Genomic DNA, 23,746 nt, shown 5'->3' on the forward strand with positions numbered 1-23,746 from the left:
GCACTGTGTTGCTCAGTAGAACAGTTGGGAGAACAATAAAACTGCTACGGTTGATGAGGAAGATTTTGACTCAAAGATAATCACGTCTTTGTTTCTCTGATGTACTAATGGAGATCAGTGCATTCACTCAGAGCCACGGATGGTAAATGTTGTGGGTGTGAGGGTCTTGTATATGTGTGGGGGGGACTCTTACATTCAATCCTGTATTGCTGATGATTTGATGGATCTTATTGTGAAGGGGCCAACCTAATGTGTATTTTATCAAAGGTTCAATAAAGACAAACTCCACTTTTCAAACTGATTCTGTCTCTCGTACATTTTCATCCACATCTCGGCCGTCAGAAACCGTCCTTTGAGACTTATTGTGACCATATCAAAGTGTGTGTGTGTGTGTGTGTGTGAGTTTTCACAGCCAGGCCTTGTAGCGTTAACCATACGCTTTCACAGAGGTGCGTCTCTCTCTCTCTCTCTCTCTGCAACTTCCTGTCTCATCGGCGGCCGAGCCCCACAAAGAGGAAACCAGACCCACCAGAGTTGAAGTTGAGAATCGGCAAACACAACTATAGACTGATCAGCTGTCACATCGCTGAGATACGATCCTGCGTTTTGAGGTGAAAGATCAGAGCTTGAATGAACCGGGATTAGACAGTAAGATCACTTTTATCAGGTGTCTTGAGATGCTGTTTCAGTGTTTTTAGTTTGGTAAGAGGAAATTCAGAAAACCTATTCAGATGTGACTCTTTATGTAGCTTAATGATATCCTGATCATAATGCTGTGTATTAATTTGTGTCCTATGTTATCTCGAAGGTATTGGCTACTTAAAATGTGTCACTTGCTAAACCCTTCATAAAATATCTGTAGAGAAGTTGTTGCAGCTGTTTTAGATGAATGAGTTAATAGAAAAGATCAACTTTTTCTACATTGAACTTCAGCAGCTTTTTGTCTGTTTTTATCAAAAACTCTGAAACTAAAACCTTTACGGCACAGTCCTTCATGTGTCTTTTGTTGTTGTAATAATCCATAAACTAATCCCATCTTGCTGCAGGATCTTTCTCCATGTCCGCAGTGACCCCCTCCAGTCCCACCAGTCTCGCAGCGCCGGCTCTGGTCCAGTTCCAGCTCGGCCTGTTCAGGGAGGTGGTTCAAGTCCCTGCTGGCAACCTGAGCTATCGCCATGCCAAGAGGCTGGCTGCGGAGGTCATAGAGCGTAAGGTAATCAAAGCCTCAGGCCGGTGGCCTCGTTTCACGCTGCTGTCCTGAAGATGTTGCACAGTAGATCTGGAAGGTTTACAAGCAGAGGAGCCTTCAAGGGGCTTTTCACCAAATGTACTCATGAAGTTCAGTTCACTCGTCATGTGACTTTTTGAGAAATGTTAAGCATTTAGGAGGCAGGGAATGTCTAATGTAAGATGCTATTGAGTTGCATCATGGGAATCGTAGGATCCAGCGTCTTTGGAGCCGGACACATACACACACCTTCTGTAGCTGATAACACAGTCCCACTTGGAAAATATTCAGTTGACTTTTCGAGCCTCTCGGGCCTCTCACAACTGTCAGGAAGTGAACTTTGAAAGGTCACCGTATGCATGAAGGAGGCTTGTGTAGGCTCCCATTTAAAATGTGGCTTTTGAGAAACCACCACGCGTCTCTGCATCATTGACTGATGCCGAGTTTGAAGGATGCTGCAGGGCTTTTGGCTGTAGTGTTGTGTGGTTTCAGGGTCAGGATTTCAGGTCAACATTTGTGTCCCTCCATTTTATAACCCCCCCCTTTGCTAAACTTTATGGTATATAAGAAGTTGGGAGGAGAATTAAGTATTACAAAACAGTAGGCCAGCCAGCAGGTTAATGGTGTACTGAAACTGCAGCTGAGGTTAGATGAATGAAGATGAATTGCAGGTGTTGGTCTGGTCTCAGTTACAGGGACTGTGTGGTCGACAAGAGCACAGCAAACTTTCCAACCACAGCCTCTCCCACCCGTCTCTAACACACACACACACACACACACACACACACACACACACACACACACACACACACACACACACACACACAGCCTCGCTCACACCAGCGCTCCTTTCAACTTTCATGTTTTCTCAGGTTTCCAGGCAGCAGGTCAGCAGGGTCTGAAGAGTGTGTGTGTGTGTGTGTGTGTGTGTGTGTGTGTTTGTGTGTGTGTGTCTGAAGTGTCATGCAATTTAGTGCATCTAAAATCTAACTTTTTTAGGGTATTATAATATCAAAATAATATATAGAAATATTTGTTTGATTCTCTTGTGTTCATGTTAAAACATAAAAATCTGAATTAGAGTTTTATTTTTACGTGACCACTTTGATCATCAAGTGGACACAAACTCTGCTGTTTGTTTTGAAATTATGCAAAATAAAAATGTAACTTTATGGTCAATTTTGAGCTGTAGTTTGATTCGCATTATATTTCTCTCATTTGTCCACAGCTTTATTACGTCCAGGTAGAATTAAACGTGTGGTTAAAAAAAATAAAAAGTAGATGATAGAGATTATGACCTGCCTGATGATGTCACTCACTTACCTGCGGTACATACAGTATCTTCAGAACCAGTGTCTCGCACACGTGAATGCAGCACAGGCCGATGGCGACTGACAGATTGAAGATACAGTTTTCTTCACCATATTTCAGATCGTATCATCTTTGATCTCTTATCTTCTGAGCACAGAGGACTGATTTCTATTTTTACTGCGTAACTAGGTCATGGTTTGAGATGGTAAAGAGATTGTTGACAGAATAGTTTCAGTCTCTTTCTGTCCCTCTAAATGTTGAACTTTTCTCCAGGTTGTGCTGAATCCATCTCTTTCTTTCTGACCTGGGAACAGTAGCATTTAAACTCTCCACACTCAGCAGTTACACATACTGATACCTTTTGTCTTTTAGTCCACTGAAACATACAGACAGCCGCATCATTAGTGTTTTGATCCTCAAGACTTGCTGGCTGAGTTTCAGGTTCTTTGTCTCCAGACTCGAGATCAAAGTTGGTGGATCTGAAAATAAAGAAATATCAAATTAACAAAGCCTGCATGGAGAAAAGTTATGTAAAGCTTTTTTTTTGTTTGTTTGAGGTGGGAAATGTTGTGCTGAAAGAGCTGAATAAGTAATGCAATTCTGTATAGATATTTTCTATATTCACATATAGAGATTTATGTTTGAGCTTCACCTCAGCTGCTGGATTTAACGCATTCTAGCAACACTTTAAATTTAGCTTGTTTCTTTGATCACAACTGTCTGACTGTGTGTTCAGGCTCCCGGCTGCAGCGTGGTGGGCGCCGGGGAGAAGATTCTGCTGTTCAGACATCAGCCCGCCTCAGAGCAGCTGCTGCAGCGCCTGACAGACCGCGACGAGCTGCAGGATAGAGACCTCATTGAGGTCGTCATTGCAGGTCAGACGTCAACAGCTTAGAGCGGGGGGGGGGGGGGTTATCTATTGGCTGTTTATCCCCTCGTCCCTTAATCTTATTTCTTATTTTGGACGGAAACTCTTCATAAATACTTTAAGAAGACTTTGTACAAAATGAAATGAAATACAATTCTATCATGAAGACGACAGGAAAAGCAACACTCTCAAAAGCTTCATTTCAAATGAAGCTCAGTACTCCTTACAGGTCATTTTGATTGATCAGACAAACAACTATTCTTTATTCCTATTTGCTAAGTTCCAGTATATTCCACTCCTTGCACTGCTGATGTGAATATGTCAACTAATAATTGCTACTTGTACATGTTGGACTTTTATTTTAATCTGACTCAGAATCAGCGTCAGTGAATGAGATGAGGATCCGTCCCCACTCCCTGGTGGTCCAGTCGTACCGGACTCCCACTTTCTGCCACCACTGTGGAGAAATGCTGTGGGGCCTCGTGAGACAGGGACTAAAATGTGAAGGTAAGTGACTGAGATATTTGAGAACTATTCAACTTTATGATTTAAATTTAAAGCTTTGAAATGTTTTTATAACTAAACCTCCAGTCTGCCTCTTCCTCTCCTCCTCTCCCTCTCTTCAGGTTGTGGATTAGACTTTCATAAACGTTGTGCTTTCCAGTTGCCCAATGACTGTAGTCGAGTACGGCGTCAGGTTAGCACCAGCCTGTCCCTGTTTCCTCCCCGACGACCCCGCACACACTCCCTGTCCAATCAGGCCGGAGGCAGTCTGGAAGAGGTAAGACAGTAATAGTACTGTGAGAGAGGGATGACGGCATTTGAAGTCCATTTAGTCACGATTGACTGTTGAATAAAGAGCTTTCACGTGCTCTCACCATCCGTTGTTTACCAGATCAGCATGTCCAAGCCCTCATCCAGGCCTCCGTCCTGGGCAGAGCCCCCGGTCTGGCTGGGAATCGGGTACAGTGACAAGAGCAGGGCTCAGGTCCCTCACACCTTCCACATCCACAGCTACACCAAACCCACCGTGTGCCAGTACTGCCACCAGCTGCTCAAAGGCCTCTTCAGACAGGGGCTGCAGTGCTCAGGTGAGAGGGCTGGAGGACTTCCGCTCGGGTTAAAAAACATTTGTCAAAAAAATCTTATGGTCCTCTTACTAGCCTTTTCTGGATCTTTCAACCACACCTCACAGTCTTCCTCAGTGGATGCTGTTTGTCATAGAGATGGATGTAATTTTCATGACAATTGAGCGACCTCCATGAGTTTAGAAGCTCTCAAGAAAAGCCAGGAAAAAGGATGGACCTTGAGATGAATATGTTTTTGGTCAAACAACTGATGGCTATTTAAAGGATGAATGTTTTGTAACCTGCGAACTGTCGTTTGCAGCGATGAGTCATGTAACATATTAAAACATATTCCTCTGCTGTGGCCATTTTTAGATGCTCTGTTGCTGCAGCACCTTGACTTTGATGAGCCATTAGAGGTTCAGAGACATAAACTGGGCCCAAAGAGGCTCATATGCATTTGTTGTGTTGGCAGAGAGCTTTGTGTATCCCACACACCAGCGTAAGCAGATTGGACTGAATCTTTGCTAATTTTCCCAAATGTCTGGGTGTGTCTCAGAGCTCAGAAATAAAGAATCTGAATTTTAATTCAGAAAACTCACGATGTGCCTCTCCTTTCACCAGCATCCTTGTTTCTCTCAGTGTTTCAACCCGCCGCCTCTCCTCTCTGATCGTTTGTCAGACTGCAGGTTTAACTGCCACCGTCGCTGTGAGCTGTTGGTCCCCAGAGACTGTCCGGGAGAGAGGAGAGGCGTCAACGGGGAAGGTGAGCAGCAGTTCCTGGAGGTCTGCTCTCCATTCTGTATTCTGGGCTTGTAAAAGAGCCCCCGCTCTGATGTTCCCGTAACCCTGTGATGAGTCGAGGCTGATTCACCCTCCATCTCAAGAGTATCCGATAGATTCGGGACTCGTTTTTAGATTCCCAGAAACATCACATTTGTCCAAGTGGTGGTGATGATTCATGGTATGATGATTCGGGAGGATGAGGTCAAAGCCTGATGAGATTCAAAAAGATACTTTTTTTAGTCGCAGTATCGTGATTTAACGTAGGTCTTATATTACCTGTATGATAGTGGGATAATTCCCTTCAGGATAAACATTTCTGTGTGGTCTTTGGCCATGCTAGCTGACTTTGGTGATCCGTCTGTTCACTGTGAGCATGTTATAGCATGCTGAAGTTAGCATTTACATCAAAGCATCTCTGAGCCAAAGTACAGCCTCACAGAGCTGCAAAATATGTTAGAAAGACAAAATCACAAAAAGCAAAGCAGAAATGTGATATTCTAACTTCTTAGTGAGAAAAAATTGCCTCTTCGCAATAAAAAACACATACATTTATACACAGATATATATTTTTGCTGAAATGATATAGTTGATGTCAACAATCAGCAATCATTTTGATTAAGTCGAGAAAAAAAGCTAAACATTTGCTGCTTTTGTCATTACAAAGCGAATATATTCAGGTTTTGGATTGTTGGTGGAAATAATTTCAAGACCTCGCTTTGACATTTTATAGACCAAACACTTAATCAGTTAACTGAAAATGTCACGTGTAGAGGATCATTAGTTGCAGCCCTTTCCCAGAATCCGCAGCGGTGGGTCACAGCTGCCCCCCGGACCCAGAGGACGATGAGTCGGAGCTCTCCGGTCCGACAACACTGGAAACCTTTGACGATGAGATGTCCACCGACGGAGACTCGACGACCGACAACAAAGAGGTGGAGCAGCCGCGAGAGGCGATGAGGTCAGAGCGTTGTTCATGTCTTCTTGTGAGGTCATCGCATTCAAAAGGTGGCTCTGGTGTCCTGCTGCCACAGATGATGTCAGCCGGTGCCACCCACACACACACACACACACACACACTAAAACACACTCTAAAACACACACTCATCTTTCCGGTCATTCATCACTGAATTCATCTGCATGACATACTTGTTGTAGTCAGAGAGTTGTGGGCCCAACTGCCACCTAGAGGCATTTAGTGATACCTCCACATAATGTAGCTGCTCTTCCTGCCCCGTTTCTCTTCTTCTTCTTCTTCTTCTTCATGTCCTGCTGTATTTTGTCTTCCGTCCCTCCATCAGTCCGTGTTTCAGCAGCTACATCCCTCTGATGAGGCTCGTCCAGACGGTGCACCACAGTAAGAGGAGAGCCGGGGGAGTCCTGAGAGAGGGGTGGCTGCTGCATCACACCAACACTGACACACTGGTGAGACACACACACACACACACACACACAGATCATACATGTTTACCAAAGAGTTGCACACATAGAGTATGAATTATCTCTGTCGTTTGTTTCAGAGGAAACGTCATTACTGGATCTTGGACTGGAAGAGCTTCACTCTGTACCAGAACGAGAGCAGCACCAAGTACTACAAGGTAGACATCATGACCCACAAACACCTGTGTGACGTGCCGATGGTTTTATTTAGTGTGAATGGTTTACATCAGTGTGTGGTATACCTTCCACACCAGCTGCTGCTGATGCATTTTCATAAAAGTCGTATAAATGCAGGTAAATCTTTTCAGACGTGCCTCTCCTATGGAATATTTAAAAATGAAAAGCCTTTGTACTTCGTGAATTTGACAGTTTATCTTAAGTAACACATATCTAGGCAGAGCTAGCAACTGACAATAATATAACTGTAAGCCTCCATGAACATGATGAAATCCTCCCCCCACCGCCGCTCGTGCAGGAGATCACTCTGTCCGAGGTGCTGCAGGTCCGAGGCCCCGCCCAGCTCTCCGTGCTCTCGTTGCCGGGCGACAGCGCCCACTCCTTCGAGGTGGTGACGGCCTCGCTGGTGTACTGCGTGGCGGCCGGAGAGAACGGGCCGGCCTGGGAGAGCGCCATCCGTCAGGCTCTGATGCCCGTACAGAGCAGCGGAGGGCGCGGCGAGGAGAGCCAGGGTGAGCCGACAAACACAACCCCTCCGGACATTCACATTAATAGATATTAATGAGAATGAATTACAGCCATTTAATTTCTTCATTCTACTTTATCAAGTTCTTTTCATATATTGAGAACATGGCTTCTAATGAGTCAGATGACCTCCAGACAAAGATGAATCAGAGAACACTTTTGAACATTTTAGAGGTCTTGATAGACAGTAAGCTCTCGTTAAATGATGATTTGCTTCCACAAAATGATCTTCGTTCTTGTTCTGGTTACAGATGAAGGCTTGCACAGAGACAGCGTGGTAAGGATCGGCTCCATACTGCTGAATTTATAATCAACACACGGACCTTCTGTTTATTACCCCTCCTCCTGTTGTACACTGTTAATGTGTGTTTCAGGACATCGGCTCGGTGTATCAGATCTTCACAGATGAGGTTCTGGGCTCAGGACAGTTTGGGGTGGTGTACAGGGGTGAGCTGACGATGATGACCACATTGTAAAACTATTGCACTTTACTTTATGGGTCCCCAGTTTACTTTTAAACTCACAGAGGCCCTTTCCCAGTCAAATAAAGGTATTTCTCATTCTTCAGGTACTCACAGGAAGTCGGGTCGGCCAGTCGCCATCAAAGTCATCGACAAGACGCGATTCCCCACCAAACAAGAGAGACAGCTGAGGAACGAAGTGGCCATCTTACAGGTGCTGATATATTTCACATTATCTGCATGTTTTAGCTCCATTGTAAGATTATTTTCTGTAACATCTGTAACATTATATTTGTGTGTGTGTGTGTGTGTGTGTGTGTGTTGCCCAGAATCTGTCCCACCTCGGTGTGGTCCTGGTGGAGGGGATGTTCGAGACGGTGAAGCACGTCTTTGTCGTCATGGAGAAGCTCCATGGAGACATGCTGGAGATGATTCTGTCCAGTGAGACAGGCCGGCTCCCTGAACGCAACACACGCTTCCTGGTCACACAGGTAAGATCACATGCTGATGCAAATTTTATGTGGGTGGGGGGGGGTCTGAGGGGTCATGAGGGTTAATAAGGTGGAAAAAAAACACGTCCCCTGGTGGGTTTTTCTTTCTTTGGTTTTCAAATTAAATAATCTGAGAAAGTGATATCACTCTTTTAATCTTTAATCTGATCACAGCTCAGAGACATGTGCAACTTTAGACAACTTCACAAGTCTTAAAGGTTGGGAACCAAAGGTCTATGAAATGTGTTTATGTGTTTATTAAGTGATGCTGCTCAATCTTCATCACCAGTAACAGTGGTTTTCTCAACAGATTTAGCTCTTTTTTCTCTTGTTTTTATAGATTTAAAGATAAACTCTGTCCCTCAGCCTGGGCGTTTCTGCGTGACCCCCTGTATGAATAAAGCTTATAAATATTGTACTATGACTAGTCCTTCTCATGGTCTTGCCCTCTGTGTGTGTGTTGCAGATCCTTGAGGCTCTGCGGTACCTGCACTTCAAACATATCGCTCACTGTGACCTGAAACCTGAGAACGTCCTGCTGGCCTCTGCGGACCCGTTCCCTCAGGTGGGATTGTGCGTTTGTTTTATATGATGGCGTTTCAGGACGAGTTGTCACAGCAGCACATTGAATCCCCCTCTGTGTCTGCGTTGAAGGTGAAGCTGTGCGACTTCGGCTTCGCCCGCATCATCGGAGAGAAGTCTTTCCGTCGCTCGGTCGTGGGCACGCCTGCCTACCTGGCGCCCGAGGTGATCAGCAGCAGCGGCTACAACCGCTCTCTGGACATGTGGTCCGTGGGCGTCATCATGTACGTCAGCCTGAGCGGCACGTTCCCCTTCAACGAGGACGAGGACATCAAGCAGCAGATCACCAACGCTGCCTTCATGTACCCACGACAACCCTGGGCCTCCATCTCACTGGAGGGTAAGGATTTCTTTTTTTGTTTTGAAAACTTCCTCTGATGATGCATTTAAGGACACTTAAATATGGCAAATTATATAATTATTTTGCCACGGTCTGTGTGTGATTTGTTTTGTTTATCTTCTGGGTTTGATGCAAGCCATATTCAGTGTGTCCTTGAATGCATCACCAAGCATAGTTCAAGATGTTACCTGCTGGATACTGTAACTTTAAATCAAATAATGGCAACCTCAAGTAAGTTTAAAGTTTCATTCATGACTGTAAACTATAGTGAGCTTTGGAGAGCAGCGGGAATCTTTTTCAGTTATATTTTCTGAACCCATAACATCCATTTTGCTTTAACTTTTAATGTCTTTAAGGTAAAAAAAAAAGCTTCATATTCCGAAGAACCAGACAGTATCACAGGTGTATTTTTCATCAGCTTGTTCCAGCTCTTCATTGAAGTTATATAATCTTTACACTGAGTGACATGAGTTTGTATTCTTCTCCTGTTGGCCACTGGGTGACTCCAGTCGACCACTTTTAAAAAGTCCTCTGAGCCACGTCTCTCTCCGTCTCCTCCCCAGCTGTGAGTCTCATCAACAACCTGCTGCAGGTGTCGGTCAGACGGAGGTTCAGCGTGGGCAAAGCACTGGGACACCCCTGGCTTCAGGTCAGATACACTACACTTGTTTAGAGTCTGATATGTCAGTATGCAGATGTTTGTCATCAGTCTGTCAGTTTAGTAATAACATGTTCATGAAAACCGTCGATAAAACAAATGTGTAGAATATACAGTATCATGCTTCTCAGGGTTTTATGTAATTTTTGTAACCCATTACATGTTTTAAATCTAATTTTCTGTGATTATGCTGCATGTTTGCTTGTTTTTTATATGCAACATGGTCATAAGGTGTCCTACAGACAGAAATATTATATAATTACTAAGAAAAAAAATCTGTGAATCAACTGATTTGCATTGGAAACAAATTGAATTGATATGTGTTCAGTATCTTTGACTCATTTAAGTAGCATTTAAAGATGCTGATCAAGGTTAGTTAATCTTGGAGTCTTTTTTACATGCATGCACGCATTGCAATACATTTCCTTCATCCTCCCTCCTCTCCCTCCTGCAGGACTTCCAGCTGTGGTGCGACCTCAGGGAGTTCGAGCAGAGGATGGGCTGCAAGTATCTAACGCACCAAGGGGACGAGGAGCACTGGATAAGTTACGCCCAGGAGAGAGGCCTGAGCTTCCCGTTCCACCTCTACTGGGACCCCAACGACGACCCCGACATGTGACCTCGACTTGGAGGTTAAAGGTCGGACAGTTTATAGCCTGTACAGCTTAGATTAAACCAAAGAGATGAGACATCATGCTCAAAAACATCCTGAATTTGTCGATCAGCAGTGAACCAAATATAGTGATCTTTGCATGTTTTTGTTACCATCTCTGCTATTGAACAGGTTTTGTGGTGGGAAGAAAGTAAACACATGCTCGTTAACCCACAGCACAATTACTCCTACTTTTATAATAGAGAAAAACGTTTTTTGGTAATAAAAAAAAAAACAACACAAACTGCTGTTTAGTAATAGAATTTTCCTTTTTTATTCCAAGTTGTGGTTTTTAAATTTTAACTGTGTGAGTTTTCATGGCATCGGTGATGATGGACAGAATGAATGAATGGAGGAGGAGGAGGAGAATGGAGCACCTATGAAATGAAAATATCATCATCATGCACAGGGAGGAGTCGACTCGCACTGATTATCATGGCCGACCTGTCGATGGGACCAAAACCCTATTTGCTTCGTCGCTGACATAGGCCTGCTGTGGTCCCACGTTACAGTATCGATTCGTCTTATTTTGTCCACAACTTTCCTGTTGCCCTGTCGTCTCTCACTGCTCGACACCTCTCTCCGTCTGTGTCCCTCCTCCATAACAACAACAACCACCTTCGTATGTTTAGATGTTAAATGTAGCTGAAACGCATCTCCAACTAAGGGGAGAGGAGAGAGGTGTGTGGGCTCGTTCTCTCTGGCCGTAACAGTTTGTCTTTCTGTCTTCGTTCCAGCCATGGCCGTCTCTTTGTCTCTATTTACCCACAGTGCTTTGCTCTGAGTTGCTCTCTCTGCCTGCTGTCTTCATATTAATATTCAGTGCTTCAAAGTTTACGTGCTCCCATTCACCCTCCGTGTGTTCCTGAGCGTGAGGCATTAAGATCTTCAGGTTACATGTTATCTTTGCTAACATTCAGGCTTCACAGTGCTGTGGTATTTATTCTGGCTTCGTAACGTCGTAGCACCCGACTGGCTTCGCTCCTCTGCTGACTGAAATGTTAACAAGCTCCTAATGCTACCGTTTGTGTTTTTGTATGATTAAGGAAGGAGTCCGAGACTCACAAAGACAGCGTTTCTAAACTTCAACATAGCATGCATCTGCACAAATACACAACCAACCAAGCCAACTGACCAACCAGCTTTTTCATCACGTTTTCTTCTTTAATTACCCTTCTACAAAAAAAATATGTCATCTGGGAGAGAGGGGGAGAGCAGGAGGCTTTGCTCAAATTAACTCAAGATTCTTTCCTCTCCCTCATTACCTCCTTCTGCTTAACGTCTCTTAAAGGCAGGTATGTTATATGTATGCTGCTTACATAAGTTCAGTGCAATACCCGACACGTTCCTGGTTTTTAAAGGCACTCTGACAGTAACGAGGGACACGCTGGCCCGTCCAAACATAGCTTCTAAGATTTGAGCAAAGCCTTCTACTCTCACCCTCTCTGGGCAGTGTTTTTTTGGGATGGGAGGAGTTGGGAGAAGGGGAAGAACGTTAAGATTTGAAAGAGGAAAAAATGATAAGAACAAAGAATATAGAAGGACAGCGGAAGGGGTTTAAATCGCGCTCTCCACGTAGGAGAAGTAGTGGGAGCTGGGAAGAGGGGATAGGAGGAGGAGATGAAGAGGAGCGGCTGTGTTTATAAGTCGCTCTCTCCGTAGAGGGCGCTGGAGAAGGAGATGTAGTCCAGGGCGCCGGAGGGTCCATCGGCTCCGATGTACCTGGTCATGCGGCTGATGCAGTACTCGGCCTGCTCGGGCGGCAGCTCCCTGCGCAACTCATCCACTGTGATGTAATTCTGGAGGCGAGAGAGGAGGCAGGATGTTATTTACAGAAAAGGTTTTGTAATGGTGTAACTTTTGAATAAAATCTCTTTTCTCGTCTCGTGTTTAAAACTGTAACTACTGTTGCTGGTGAATGTTGTCGAGGTCAGATATGTTTTTGCTGTAAATTAAATGGGATGCTGGATTCGTCTGCTCACCTTGTCTGAGGCCAGAATCTTGAAGGAGGCCATGACCTGTTCTGCGGTGTCAGTCTCGGCGGTCTCGCGGGTCATGAAGTCGATGAAGGCCTGGAAGGTCACCACGCCCGTGTTGTTGGGGTCTACCAGGGTCATGATGCGAGCAAACTCCACCTCACCCTGTCAGGGAGAAAAGGGTTGTTAGTTCAACATCAGTTAATATGTTAAATGACTTAAATCAATTGAATCACTTTTCATTAGCTCTGATCTCTTGAGAGAGGACAATGAGATTTTTTTCATTCCTTAAACAAAACTAATGATTAACTTTTTACTTATTAGAGTAATTTTGTCCTGGAAATGTACATGTTGCACTTACCAGATCGTAACCCATGGAGATGAGGCAGGCACGGAAGTCGTCGGGGTCCATCATGCCGTTTCTCTTCTGCAAAGGAAAAACACAACTGTGTTTTAATTAACAGTTCAGATTTAAGATCCCTGCTGCAGCTCCTACAATCATAAGTCCATGTTTTTATTTCTTACTGGTGCAAGAATATCAAGCTTTAACTGAAGTTGTGTGATCTTGACACTTTTGTGAATAGAAGGACAAAAAAAGATGCATCCATATCTGTCAGATTGATTTTGATGTTTAAAAAATAAAATATTTTACAACATGAACTGAATGAGCCCAATTTACATCAAGATCCAGGCCACACATAGTTACAAATTCCTCCTCAAGGTCAGTGAACGCCTCACCCTGTCGAAGTGGTTGAAGGAGGCCCTGAACTCGTTGAGCTGCTCCTGGCTGATGCCCTTGGCGTCGCGGGTCAGGATCTGGTTCTCCACCTCGTTGATGGTTCTGGCGATGGTGGTGAGCAGCTGCTCCCAGCCCACACGGACGTGCTGCAGAGGTGGAGAAAATAATAAGATTATCTTTAAGCAAAGGAGGAAGAAGAGGTGGAGGGTCAGCCTGTCGTCATGGCTGCAGTAAAGTACCTCCATGGTGTAGTTGGTGTGCTTGTTGTCGAAGATGAGGGACTCCTGGCTGAGCTGGTGGTCTCCCTCCAGCTTGTCGATGTTGGATTTGTAGTTGATGATGTTCTGCTCGTACTGCTTCAGGCTGTTCATCTGTTCCTCCAGGGAGCCGGCGATGTCCACGGACACGTGGCCGATCTCCTGCAGAGGCGGGACACGGGGAGGAAGGATGAAACATGTTAATGACAAGTCCTGACATGGAGTCTGTGCATGTCAAAATGCATTTGTTCTGCATGCAGTCCTCTTGCTCATGTATAACAGGTGTATGTGGATATAGATACGTGTGCAGCTCGTTAGTTTCTCATACGTTAATTTGTTTTGAAATGAGCAATAATGACTGATATCTATGAGCAGGAGCTGAAAGTAAGTTCAAAGGAGCACATCTTTACACACGGTTTATATTTTACTGTATTGCATTGTTCTGTCATTTTGTCTACTGTTTTATTGCCTTTCTATACTCCATGGTCAACATTATGTCACCACAGGAACCAATAAGCTCTGACTGCATCACCTTAAACAAGTTTAACTCCAGTGTCCAGCCTGATGTGTGTGTGTGTGTGTGTGTGGTATAGGAACACTGTACCTCCATCTTGGTTTGAATCCAGGGTCCGATGATGTTGGCCTGGGCAGCAAACTGGCGCCTCAGCCTCTCGTTGGCCTGCTGTCTGGCCACTTCCTCCTGGAGCATTTGGTCTCTGAGGGGAACGAAGTGCTTCACCTGCAGGTGGATAAATTAAATAAATTAAATACACAAGAGCTTCTTCTGAACAGTGAGAGAAACTAACGCAGAGAAATGTGTCATGTGAAGGACAGCTCTTTCATGCTAACCACTGTGTAACCAGGGGAAAGGAAGGTGAGTTGTTTTATTACAACTCTAGATTTCACAATTGTCTTGCGTTTGCAAATTATATATAGTTGTTCCAGTCCAGCTTGTGTAGTGATTAACTAGTTATGTCATGATTCCCACGGAAACAAATCTATTTTTTCAGCACAGATGCTCAGATGTGTGTCACACTGCGACTGCTCTGACAGATTGTGTTCTGCAGTTATTTCGATTTGCAGCCAGCAGTATTCAGTGTCGCTCTAACCTAAATGTACTGTAGTATTTCTGTACTGTACTTATTATTAGCCAGATGACCAAATGCAGCGCACAGAGTGTGAGTGAGGTTAACATTTCCTGTTTGTCAACTTACACCAACCAGAAATAAAAGCACATCCTGCTTAGTTTTAGATAAATTATCTATAATAATGATAAATCAGGTATTTCCCATAATCCTCCACTATGAATCCCACATGGTTAGATTTGACTCACAGTGTCCCACTTAGTGCTGATGTCCTGGGGGCTGAGGGTGGTGTAAGGGTTGATTCCGGACAGCTTGATGCCGTAGGTCTGGGCGATCTTCAGGATCTCGTTGTGGATGCCCATGGTGGCCATGCGCTCCTTGTCGGCCTCGGGCAGAGTGGCCTTGAACTGGTCGTGAGCGGTGATCAGACTCTGAAGGAGAACAAACAAACATAGAAGATGCAGTGTTTGACGAGACTGCATGTGGAGCTCTTCGAGTAAAAAAAAAACAAACAAGAGTGAATTAACACATCTTAAACTGAAGGTAAATGACAATGTTTTAATAAGATAATTTATAGGACAAATAAAAAAAGTAAATACTATTTGACACCAGTCTGATTTTACATAAAAGACAGATATATACCGAAACATTAAAAATACACAGCGGCTGTGTCGTCATGTACCTGGATCTCCTCAATGCTGTGGACAATGAACATGTCCTGCAGGTCCTCCATGGCTCCGTCCATCCAGTTGTTGAAGGGCGCCGCCCTCTTGGCAAACTCCAGGTACAGCTGGTCAATGGTCTCCCACAGCTTCTCCACACGCTACACACACACACACACACACACAGTTCAGACTCATATTACAAAAATAAAAAGGTGGGCAGAAGCACTGGCTTTTTAGGAAAAGTAAAGAAGATTAAACTCATTAATATTGTAATTTGTGGTCATGTGGCTTCTCTTCCTTAACTACCATACTGCCAGTGTGTGTGTGCCAGTGTGTGCCAGTGTGTACCTCCAGTGAGTCCCTCCTCTTCTGGGTGAGGGTGCCCAGGTTGTCCCACTGGTCACAGATGCCCTGGCAGCGGGCGTTGACTGTGGCAGCATCGTGGTAGTCCAGCTCACTGGAGTGAAACACCATTAATTATCACTCAGGAAATTGTAACATTTCAATTTAATCCATCATCTTGAATGTTAGCTTGCAATGTAATCCATCATAGTTACTCACTACCTGACTGTCATTATAAAAAATAATGTCATCAATATAAAGTAAACTCTTGGACTTTCTGTGAGATTACTTTTAAATGATCAGGAGAGATAAAAAGTGAAAATGTGAAATTTACTGCTGGTTTATGAACAAAATACTTTCTATGTCACATTTAATGAAGATGCAGAACACCTGCTAACCTTTAAAGGCCCTCTGCCAAACTATTCCCCCAAGTTATACTCCCCAAATATCTGGAATCATGCTACATTAGAATATTTAATGCCGTCACACGCACTGCTTTTGAAGTAATGAATGATAAATTATGGGTGGCACACATACATATTCAGCATTATGATGCTGAACAGCTCGTATCATACTGTATGTAGCATCAAAGAGATCATCTCTAAACTATGTGAAAAAATCCCTGAGGGCTGGTGAGGAATAAGGAAAAAGTGAGATCAGAGGTTTCTGCTCTTTCATGAACCATCCTTTCATCTTTTTATCCCTCTCATTAATATGCTTTCCACTCATCTGTTGCATTTTTTGTCCTTTACTGTATTCTAGTCAGCTCCCAATGTATCACGACCATTAGGAGTCCTAAAGCTCTTCAGGTGTTCACTTCCTCCTCTCCTGTCCACCCTACAGCTTCCAAATAAGCCTTCCTGCCCTCAATCTAACATCATCTCTATTCTTATTCCCTCTCATTTCTCCTCCTCCATCAGTTTGTTCCTGTTTATCCTCATATTATTTAAATTAGAAAGCCCCACAACACACACACACTTTTATTACACTGACATAAAACTAAATGAAACCCTAAAAAAACACTGAAGTCCACCCAAAAGCTGAATAAAAATAAAAACAAAGACTATCAGTCAGCTTTATCAGTCCCCAGCTTCTTACTTCAGCTCCTGGGCGATGGCAGCGATCTGCTCCACTCTGTCCTGGTGAGCGGCGAGGTCGCTCTCGAACGCCTCGTGCTTCCTCATCAGGGCTCTGATCTCCATCAGAGAGGCCGACTCGTAGTCCTTCTGGGACAGCAGGTCCTCCTTACCTGAGACACACAGACGTTTGAAGATCAGGAAGTGAAACGTTTCCACTGCAGATCACAGACTACAAACTTTTTACATTTATACTCTTTAGTCCGTCCTCTGATCTTTTGTCTCCCCTCCACTGCAGTTAGCCCTTTCCTCTGACACACTAGAGTATTTTATTATCCCCATAAATTACTACAGATAGTTTTATCATGTGATTTATCATGATCTTACCAGTTTTTAGTGATTATTCTATGGCATTTTAGACAGTGTAAAGTGAGGAGTTTGACACTAGAAGACTGTTTTCACAGTTGTCTTCAGTAGTGAAAATATTTGCATATTCATAAATTCTGGATTTTTCAATGAGGGAAAACTACACTCAATTACACATCTTTCTGTCGTGCCTACCTCCAGTCCAGGACTCGTGCATGGCGCACTTCTGCTTGAACTTCTCAGCCAGGTGATCGAGTCTCTCCAGGCGGCGGATCTCGGTCAGCAGCCACTCCTCGTAGCCCTTCTCCACCTGCTCCAGACCCTTCCAGGCATTGGCAATATCCTGGAGAAGAGAGAGGCTTTATCATTTCTGTATGTTGAGAACTAGAGTTTGTATCTGATGAAACGTATGCTTTGAGAAGATCTTAATATCTATGTACATTTCTGAGAAATGATGTCACTATTCTACAGGAGCTGATACTTGCATCAGCTGCTTGTGCATTTCCACCTTTTCTCATTTTAACTTGCTGTTGTTCTGTGAGGACTTTGTATCTGTAGTTAAGGGAACAGTCTTATCTTTTTCTGCTCACAAAGCAGAGGGTTTTGAAAGGATTTTACAAGCTTTAGAGGAAAACAACATAGGGAGAGGTAATCCTTCAAATGACGTCAAAGTGACAATAATATACCAAGCTAAACATCCGTCCTGCTCACCGACACCATCTTGCCCTCGGAGGGCATGAAGGCGGGCCTGTTGCTCAGCCTCAGCTTGGTCTGCAGGGTGTTGAAGTTGATCTCCAGCTGGCATTTCTCCTGCACGCGGGGCGGCTTGTGGATGCGGCGGTAGTCGCGGAAATCCTCCAGCTTCTGTTGCATGGCGCGCATGGTCTGCTCCGCCACGCGGTTCTCCAGCCAGGGGATGGTGCGGCGGATCCATTCCAGCAGCTGCGAAAAGAACGGAAATGTGAAGAATTATTCAACAGATTTGGTTTATTCTTGTCTGTATTATTTATGGTAAGTTGTATATATACATTTTTTCTTACTCTCTACTGTCCTATAACTGTGTCATTTTGCATTAATACTAAGAGGAATACTTCAGAGCGTCTTCTTCATCTGCAGAGAACTATAAAGGCCAAGTTGTGGATTTCACATTTAAAAAAACTCAGCTGTTCTGTTTCTTTACCATTTCTCTACAAGGAAAAGTATTTTAGAAATTACACCAGGACATTGTTGTTGTTTTCCTCAATATCTTCTATCTACTTGCTGTTGATTGTCTCTTAATCCCTCTTCTCCTCAACTCCACTCTTTTAGTTATTTGCAGATCCAAAAAGAACAACAGCTTCATTTTATTGATTGACATTAATCAAAACAACTCTCAATAGAATAATCAATACAATAAAACTTTTTTTCCAACTGCTGAACATCTTCTTGGCTCTAATCTCGCCTTTGATATTTTCCAGAATTTTAAGAGACAGCACTTTGAATTGCCTCTACAAACAAACTGCCTTTTCCCAGTATTATAATCAATAGCAGACACTTGGTCCTTCACTTATCTTCATACTATTATTTTGCCTGCAGTGATTTTCAGGGAAGTCAGGAGGATCAGAAAGTTTGGAGAGAAGCTGTTGCAGAGGAGGATGTGCGGGACAGACTGAGAGTGGGAGTAATTTGGTTGCAGCGGTTTTCTCACCTCGCTGGCCAGCTTCTCGTACTCCTCCATCAGCTTCTCATTCTCCTGGTTGACGGCGAGCACCTTGCAGATACGGTTGGCAGCTGTCTCAGCCTGACGGAGGGAGGGAGTAATGTAAATTAACATACATTTACAACTAACATTAATACGTCTCTCACATGTATTCATTAGGACTGCCGTTATATCGTGTTGATGGTGTTTTATGTATCACTTCATTATTTATAAAATATATCACTACAACATAAAAACAAGATATCATCTGACCTGTTCAGCGCCAGCGAAGGCGTGGTAGAAGCAGGACACGTAGGTCATGATGGCCTTCTCATCAGGTTTGGGTGTGTTCACAATGTCTGAGGGTGGAAAAAGACGATCAAAGATAAAGATAAAATATTATAAACCTAGGAAAGGCACAGTCAATGGGTTAAATTATTATTACCCGATTTATTTTCTCACCATAATATTTTGTAAAGCACTTTTGTCATAAAAAAATAAAATGATTTATAGAATGTATCTAGTCGTATTTCAATTTAAAATGTTCCTCATTTGAAAATAAATGTTAAAGTAAACTTGTATGTGTGTCATTTCAGCCATCAGGTCAGAACATCAGCACTTCAATAGATGCTTTTAAAGTGATTTAAAATGAATGAATTTTTCAATGCAGATGGTTGAATTTCAAGTAAGAAAGACCTCTCGTCCTTGCACCATCTGCCATCATGTACTGTATTTTGCTGCAGTGGAGGCTATCAGTGTGTGTCAGCACACACACACACACACACACACACACACACACACACACACACACACACACACACACACACACGTTCCCGCAGAGACAACAGACATTGTTGTCTCAGGGTTTTGTTTCACAGCCTCACCTTCAGCGTCAAGCATCTTGGGGATGTCCAGGAACTTCTCAGCCACCTCGAAGGCCGTGTTCAGGTTACCGATGGGGTCATCCTACAGGCAGACACAATGGCTGTGAGACATGTAGGACCGCACTGGGTTTGTCATGAAACCCTACATTTACTTCACGATACCAGTTAAAATAAACAGCCAGTGTCAGGATTCATCCACTGCATTAAATCCATTTTATAAAGCGATGTTGGGTTTGGACAGAAAACAAGTGTGTGGATCTCATTTTTGTTTCCTTCCTCTGTCCAAAAAAAGGTTTGGAGGGTGGATGTGTACACTTTCCCCTTTGCTATCTGACCACTGTGAAAAGGAACACAGCTCTGGAGGAGCATTAAATATTTTTCTTCTGTTTTTCTAAATGGTCAAATTAAATCCTATACTGGTGCAACAATACACTGGTATACTACTTATTAGTGCTGCGACTATGAGCCACTGGCTTATGTATAAGCCTGCGAATTTGGATGAGTAGGATACCAAATCTCACATCCCCAAAAGATTAGATACTGCTATGACACTTTGTTTGCACTGAGTTATCACATGCTAGACTGCATATCTTGCAGACACGCTGTTCATAGTACAGAGTATTTGAAATGCAAAGACGTTGTATTGAAATAAAAGATCTATGAAGAGATTCACGAAGACTGATTGTGATGCTGAGAATCATCATAATTCAGTACGAGGAGAGAAAATACAGCAAATCACAAGAGGAAGAAAGGAAAAAAATGACGGGAGGACGGGGCACCTTTCTCAGTTTGGAGTAGTCAATGAGGTCAGGTCTGTGTCTGTGGATGAGGGCGCACAGAGCCAGGCCGTCCTTCCAACTGAGGAAGAGGAGGAGGAGGAAGAGGAGAGGAGAGGAGAGACCACATGAATGAAAAGTGGGAGAGGAAGGTGGGAAGATTCATGAGACAAAAGGAGGATGAGGAGGGAAAAAGAGGGCAAGGAAAAAGCAAAAAGGTAGGTAACAAAACAGGATAAGGAAGGTAGAGAAGGAGGATGTTACATGGGAACACACACACACACCGAAAGATTCGGAAAAGAGAGGAACAACATGACATTTAAAAAAAAAAGAAAGACGGTTGCAGTTCCTTGTTAATGCCACAGTACGGCGCTGTCGTCCCACCTGATGTGGAAGTTCTGCACATTGACGTTCCTGTAGGGGGCAGTCTTCCTCTGGCACCACAGCAGCAGACCCTCCTTAGCAGAGGTCTCTGGGAAAAGTAAGGGAGGGAGATGGTGAGCATGGTAGCATTTTATTCAAGCATTATCATTAAAAAAAAAAGGAGGGAATACAGGATCTTTAAGAAGAAAAGGCTGGATTTAATGGTGAAAAGTGGATAAATCATGTAAAGAAGATGCTTTTTAAAGTCAAGCTAATGCAGCCAGTGGTTGAGGTCAGAAGGAGGCTGATGGCAAAGGGAGTCGAGCTCTATGACAGCAGAAGATATTGAAGAGCAGCAGCAATAAAAGGAGAGTTAAAGAAGTTGACTTGAAGGTGAGGGTCGTCAGAGGTGTGCGGAGGGACAGGGTGAACAAGGTCCGAAACTTTATGAAGAAGAATTTATTGGGAGTTGACCTGCCTGACAACACGAAGGTTGAATAAAATGATATGCGGTGCAGATAAAGTTAGACGGGCTGAATCATAGAATATGATTTACTGTACACAAGTGTGTAACAGATCACACAGAGCAGTAAATATACATCAGTACAATCTGAGAGGATGCAGAGCTGGCTGACCTGAGATCTGTTCACACATGTGGCCAAGCAAAGTGTGTATAATTTAAGTGTAGTTTTTCTGTGATGTGTGAACTTTCTAGACTTTCATGCTACTTCAAGAAGAAGTATTCAGTGTTTAATTCTATTTGTGTGTGTGACACAACAAGCACAAATTTAAAACCGGGTCTGTATGTTGTGCTCACATGACAGATATGTGATGTGGAATCATTTTGGGAAATGCACTTATAGATTGATACCAATATATCTCACATCTGTCTGTTAAATATGGTGCCGGTTAGCTTAGCTTAGCATAAAGACTGGAAACAGGGGGAAACAGCTAGCCTGGCTCTTTCCAAAGTAACAAAATCTATCCACCAGCACCTCTAAAGCTCACCAATTAACACGTTGTATCTTGTTTGTTTAATTCGTACAAAAACCAAAGTGTAAAAATGACAAGTTGCGGTTATTCCTTAACCATTAAACACCTTTAACAGAAAAAAGATGTTACCTTAAGTTGTTTTGAATATACTAATTATAAAAGTCAGCGTTAGTTTATGTAAACATACATACCCTCCACAGAGATGTCCTGGATGGCGAAGCGCAGGATGATGGTCCAGATCATACCAAGGGTCATCTTCCCGTTACCGTCAACGATTTCTGTTAAAAAGAAAACACACACACACACACACACACACACACACACACACACACACACACACACACACACACAAACACGTCACGGCAATAGACAAAATATAAAAGACTAAAAGCCTCTCAGTCATGACTCTCTACAAGGTTAGAAGCTCTGTGTCTGCCATTGGAACAAGTTTAATCGTACGCCTTTTGAAGCTATTGCTGTTGAGACAAATTGAATTTCACGCGGCCTGAAGGCTCGAAAGGAATCTTGACTGCAATTAGACTGAAGAAAATTAAAGCCACACAAAACTTCACTAACTGCCTCTGAAGTGCTGCGCTGTGAACGTTGCACGAGCGAACCTCTCAGCGTGTTTTCATGAACTCAGTCTGAGCAGTTTTTTTTTTTTAACCTCAGAGAGTCGAGCAGATTTAGAGAGCTAACAGACAAAATATCAACATGTTCACTGTTCAAAACATGCTCCAGTTCAGTTACTGTTATTATTGGTTTTCTCTGTAACTACTTCTTGTCTCTTCAGGTCTCACGCTATTTTGTAGCTCTCTTATTCAATAACAAATGCAAAAAAAAACAAAAAGGCAGAAAATGTCCTTTGATCTAGCTTCAAATATACATACATATATATATATATATATATATATATATATATATATATATATATATGCTCACTTAGAGTGAATTACAACATGTGTGTATTTCAGCTAATTCCTCATGTTTGTTGCCAGCCTGTAGTTTACTTTCTTGTCACTGCCAAGTCATCTGAATTCTCCTGACGCTCTCAACTTCACCAGCCATCTGGTGCTCAAAAAAAGGTCCAAGAAATGCAAATACTACCTGACCTTGGTATATTAATTAAAAGAGACAAAAATAATAGAGGGGAAGTTGTTAGTCAGAGCAGGACTCTCACCCTCAGCACCAATAGACACCAGTTTGACTCCCTTGCTGCAGATGAAGTCCAGGGCTTTATTCACGTTGGCGATCTTGTGGAAACGCATCTTGCCTTTGTCGGGTTTGGGCAGCCTCTCGCCTGAAAGACAAATCAATCAACAATCAATAACATTGATAATCGATTAATTAACAAAAATCTTCAAGCAAAAATATCTCAAATGTGAGGATTTCATTTCATTATCTGAATCTCTTTGGTTCTTGGGACTGTTGGTTGGACAAAAGCAAGACATTTGAAGACGTCTTTTGTACAATTTTCTGACATTTTATAGACCAAACAACTAATCGGTAATGAAAATAATCATTAGTTAAAGCCCTAATAAGTACAAACAGACAATTTCCACTCTCGTTATGTCTTCAGCATTTGAGAAATCATGATATGTGTCAGCCGACAAAGTTATTACATCTAAAATAATCGTATCAACTGATGAAAATGACAGAAAGGAGCAACTATAACTAAAAATAGCAAAAATCTTGAAAAGTTTCCAAACAGCGTCATCATGGATACAGTATATCGTGTGTGTGTGTGTGTGTTGATGAGATCCACCTGATATGACCTCCAGCAGCAGCATGAGTTTGAGGCCATTTCTGAAATCCTCTTCAATGTTCTCAATCTGTGTCCCGGCCTTCCTCAAGTGGGAGTTACACCAAGCTGTGAAGGTCTGAGAGAGAGAGAGAAGAAGATAGAGAGAGGTACACTGTCACTGGTCTGACTGTACGACTATAATACATTCACAGACACTGA

General features: G+C 43.1%; 2 protein-coding genes across 8 annotated transcripts in view; one reads left to right on the plus strand and one right to left on the minus strand.

Annotated features, from left to right (window-relative positions):
• Nucleotides 1–1,055: 1,055 nt before the first annotated feature.
• prkd4 (protein kinase D4) lies at nucleotides 1,056–10,782 on the plus strand. The gene is made up of 18 exons (XM_070929505.1): nucleotides 1,056–1,213; nucleotides 3,276–3,414; nucleotides 3,783–3,914; nucleotides 4,034–4,188; nucleotides 4,303–4,498; nucleotides 5,157–5,240; nucleotides 6,059–6,218; nucleotides 6,559–6,682; nucleotides 6,778–6,855; nucleotides 7,173–7,386; nucleotides 7,651–7,676; nucleotides 7,774–7,846; nucleotides 7,968–8,074; nucleotides 8,190–8,351; nucleotides 8,818–8,916; nucleotides 9,006–9,273; nucleotides 9,837–9,922; nucleotides 10,386–10,782. The coding sequence occupies exons 1-18, from the start codon at nucleotides 1,058–1,060 to the stop codon at nucleotides 10,548–10,550; spliced, it is 2,424 nt and encodes an 807-aa protein (XP_070785606.1). The 5' UTR covers nucleotides 1,056–1,057; the 3' UTR covers nucleotides 10,551–10,782.
• A 51-nt stretch (nucleotides 10,783–10,833) lies between these two features.
• The window catches only part of actn3b (actinin alpha 3b), a 31,332-nt gene continuing 18,419 nt past the window's right edge, over nucleotides 10,834–23,746 (minus strand). The window contains exons 2-21 of one of the 7 annotated variants that reach the window (XM_070929951.1): nucleotides 23,549–23,663; nucleotides 22,964–23,083; nucleotides 21,975–22,061; nucleotides 20,812–20,899; nucleotides 20,431–20,509; nucleotides 19,652–19,733; nucleotides 19,041–19,126; nucleotides 18,777–18,869; nucleotides 17,801–18,031; nucleotides 17,285–17,432; nucleotides 16,746–16,896; nucleotides 15,654–15,762; nucleotides 15,323–15,463; nucleotides 14,889–15,071; nucleotides 14,160–14,294; nucleotides 13,538–13,717; nucleotides 13,298–13,444; nucleotides 12,921–12,986; nucleotides 12,566–12,724; nucleotides 10,834–12,382 (exon numbers count right to left, since the gene is read on the minus strand). In XM_070929951.1, coding sequence (XP_070786052.1) covers nucleotides 12,224–12,382; nucleotides 12,566–12,724; nucleotides 12,921–12,986; nucleotides 13,298–13,444; nucleotides 13,538–13,717; nucleotides 14,160–14,294; nucleotides 14,889–15,071; nucleotides 15,323–15,463; nucleotides 15,654–15,762; nucleotides 16,746–16,896; nucleotides 17,285–17,432; nucleotides 17,801–18,031; nucleotides 18,777–18,869; nucleotides 19,041–19,126; nucleotides 19,652–19,733; nucleotides 20,431–20,509; nucleotides 20,812–20,899; nucleotides 21,975–22,061; nucleotides 22,964–23,083; nucleotides 23,549–23,663 — 2,559 coding nt within the window. In that variant the 3' untranslated portion in view covers nucleotides 10,834–12,223. Of the gene's footprint in view, nucleotides 12,383–12,565; nucleotides 12,730–12,910; nucleotides 12,987–13,297; nucleotides 13,718–14,159; nucleotides 14,295–14,888; nucleotides 15,072–15,322; nucleotides 15,464–15,653; nucleotides 15,763–16,745; nucleotides 16,897–17,284; nucleotides 17,433–17,800; nucleotides 18,032–18,776; nucleotides 18,870–19,040; nucleotides 19,127–19,651; nucleotides 19,734–20,430; nucleotides 20,510–20,811; nucleotides 20,900–21,974; nucleotides 22,062–22,963; nucleotides 23,084–23,449; nucleotides 23,664–23,746 lie in introns of all 7 variants that reach the window. The other 6 variants (XM_070929952.1, XM_070929950.1, XM_070929954.1 and 3 more) reach the window with 6 other exon arrangements.

This window comes from Enoplosus armatus, chromosome 23, assembly GCF_043641665.1.
Source record: "Enoplosus armatus isolate fEnoArm2 chromosome 23, fEnoArm2.hap1, whole genome shotgun sequence".
Lineage (NCBI taxonomy): Eukaryota > Metazoa > Chordata > Actinopteri > Centrarchiformes > Enoplosidae > Enoplosus > Enoplosus armatus.

Bases quoted from the DNA above. Each gene is read 5' to 3' on its own strand.
- prkd4 (XM_070929505.1), top strand. From the start codon at position 1,058: ATGTCCGCAGTGACCCCCTCCAGTCCCACCAGTCTCGCAGCGCCGGCT. The intron at 5,241-6,058 runs GTGAGCAGCAGT...GCCCTTTCCCAG, and splicing joins GAGAGGCGTCAACGGGGAAG to AATCCGCAGCGGTGGGTCAC. The intron at 8,917-9,005 runs GTGGGATTGTGC...TCTGCGTTGAAG, and splicing joins CTGCGGACCCGTTCCCTCAG to GTGAAGCTGTGCGACTTCGG.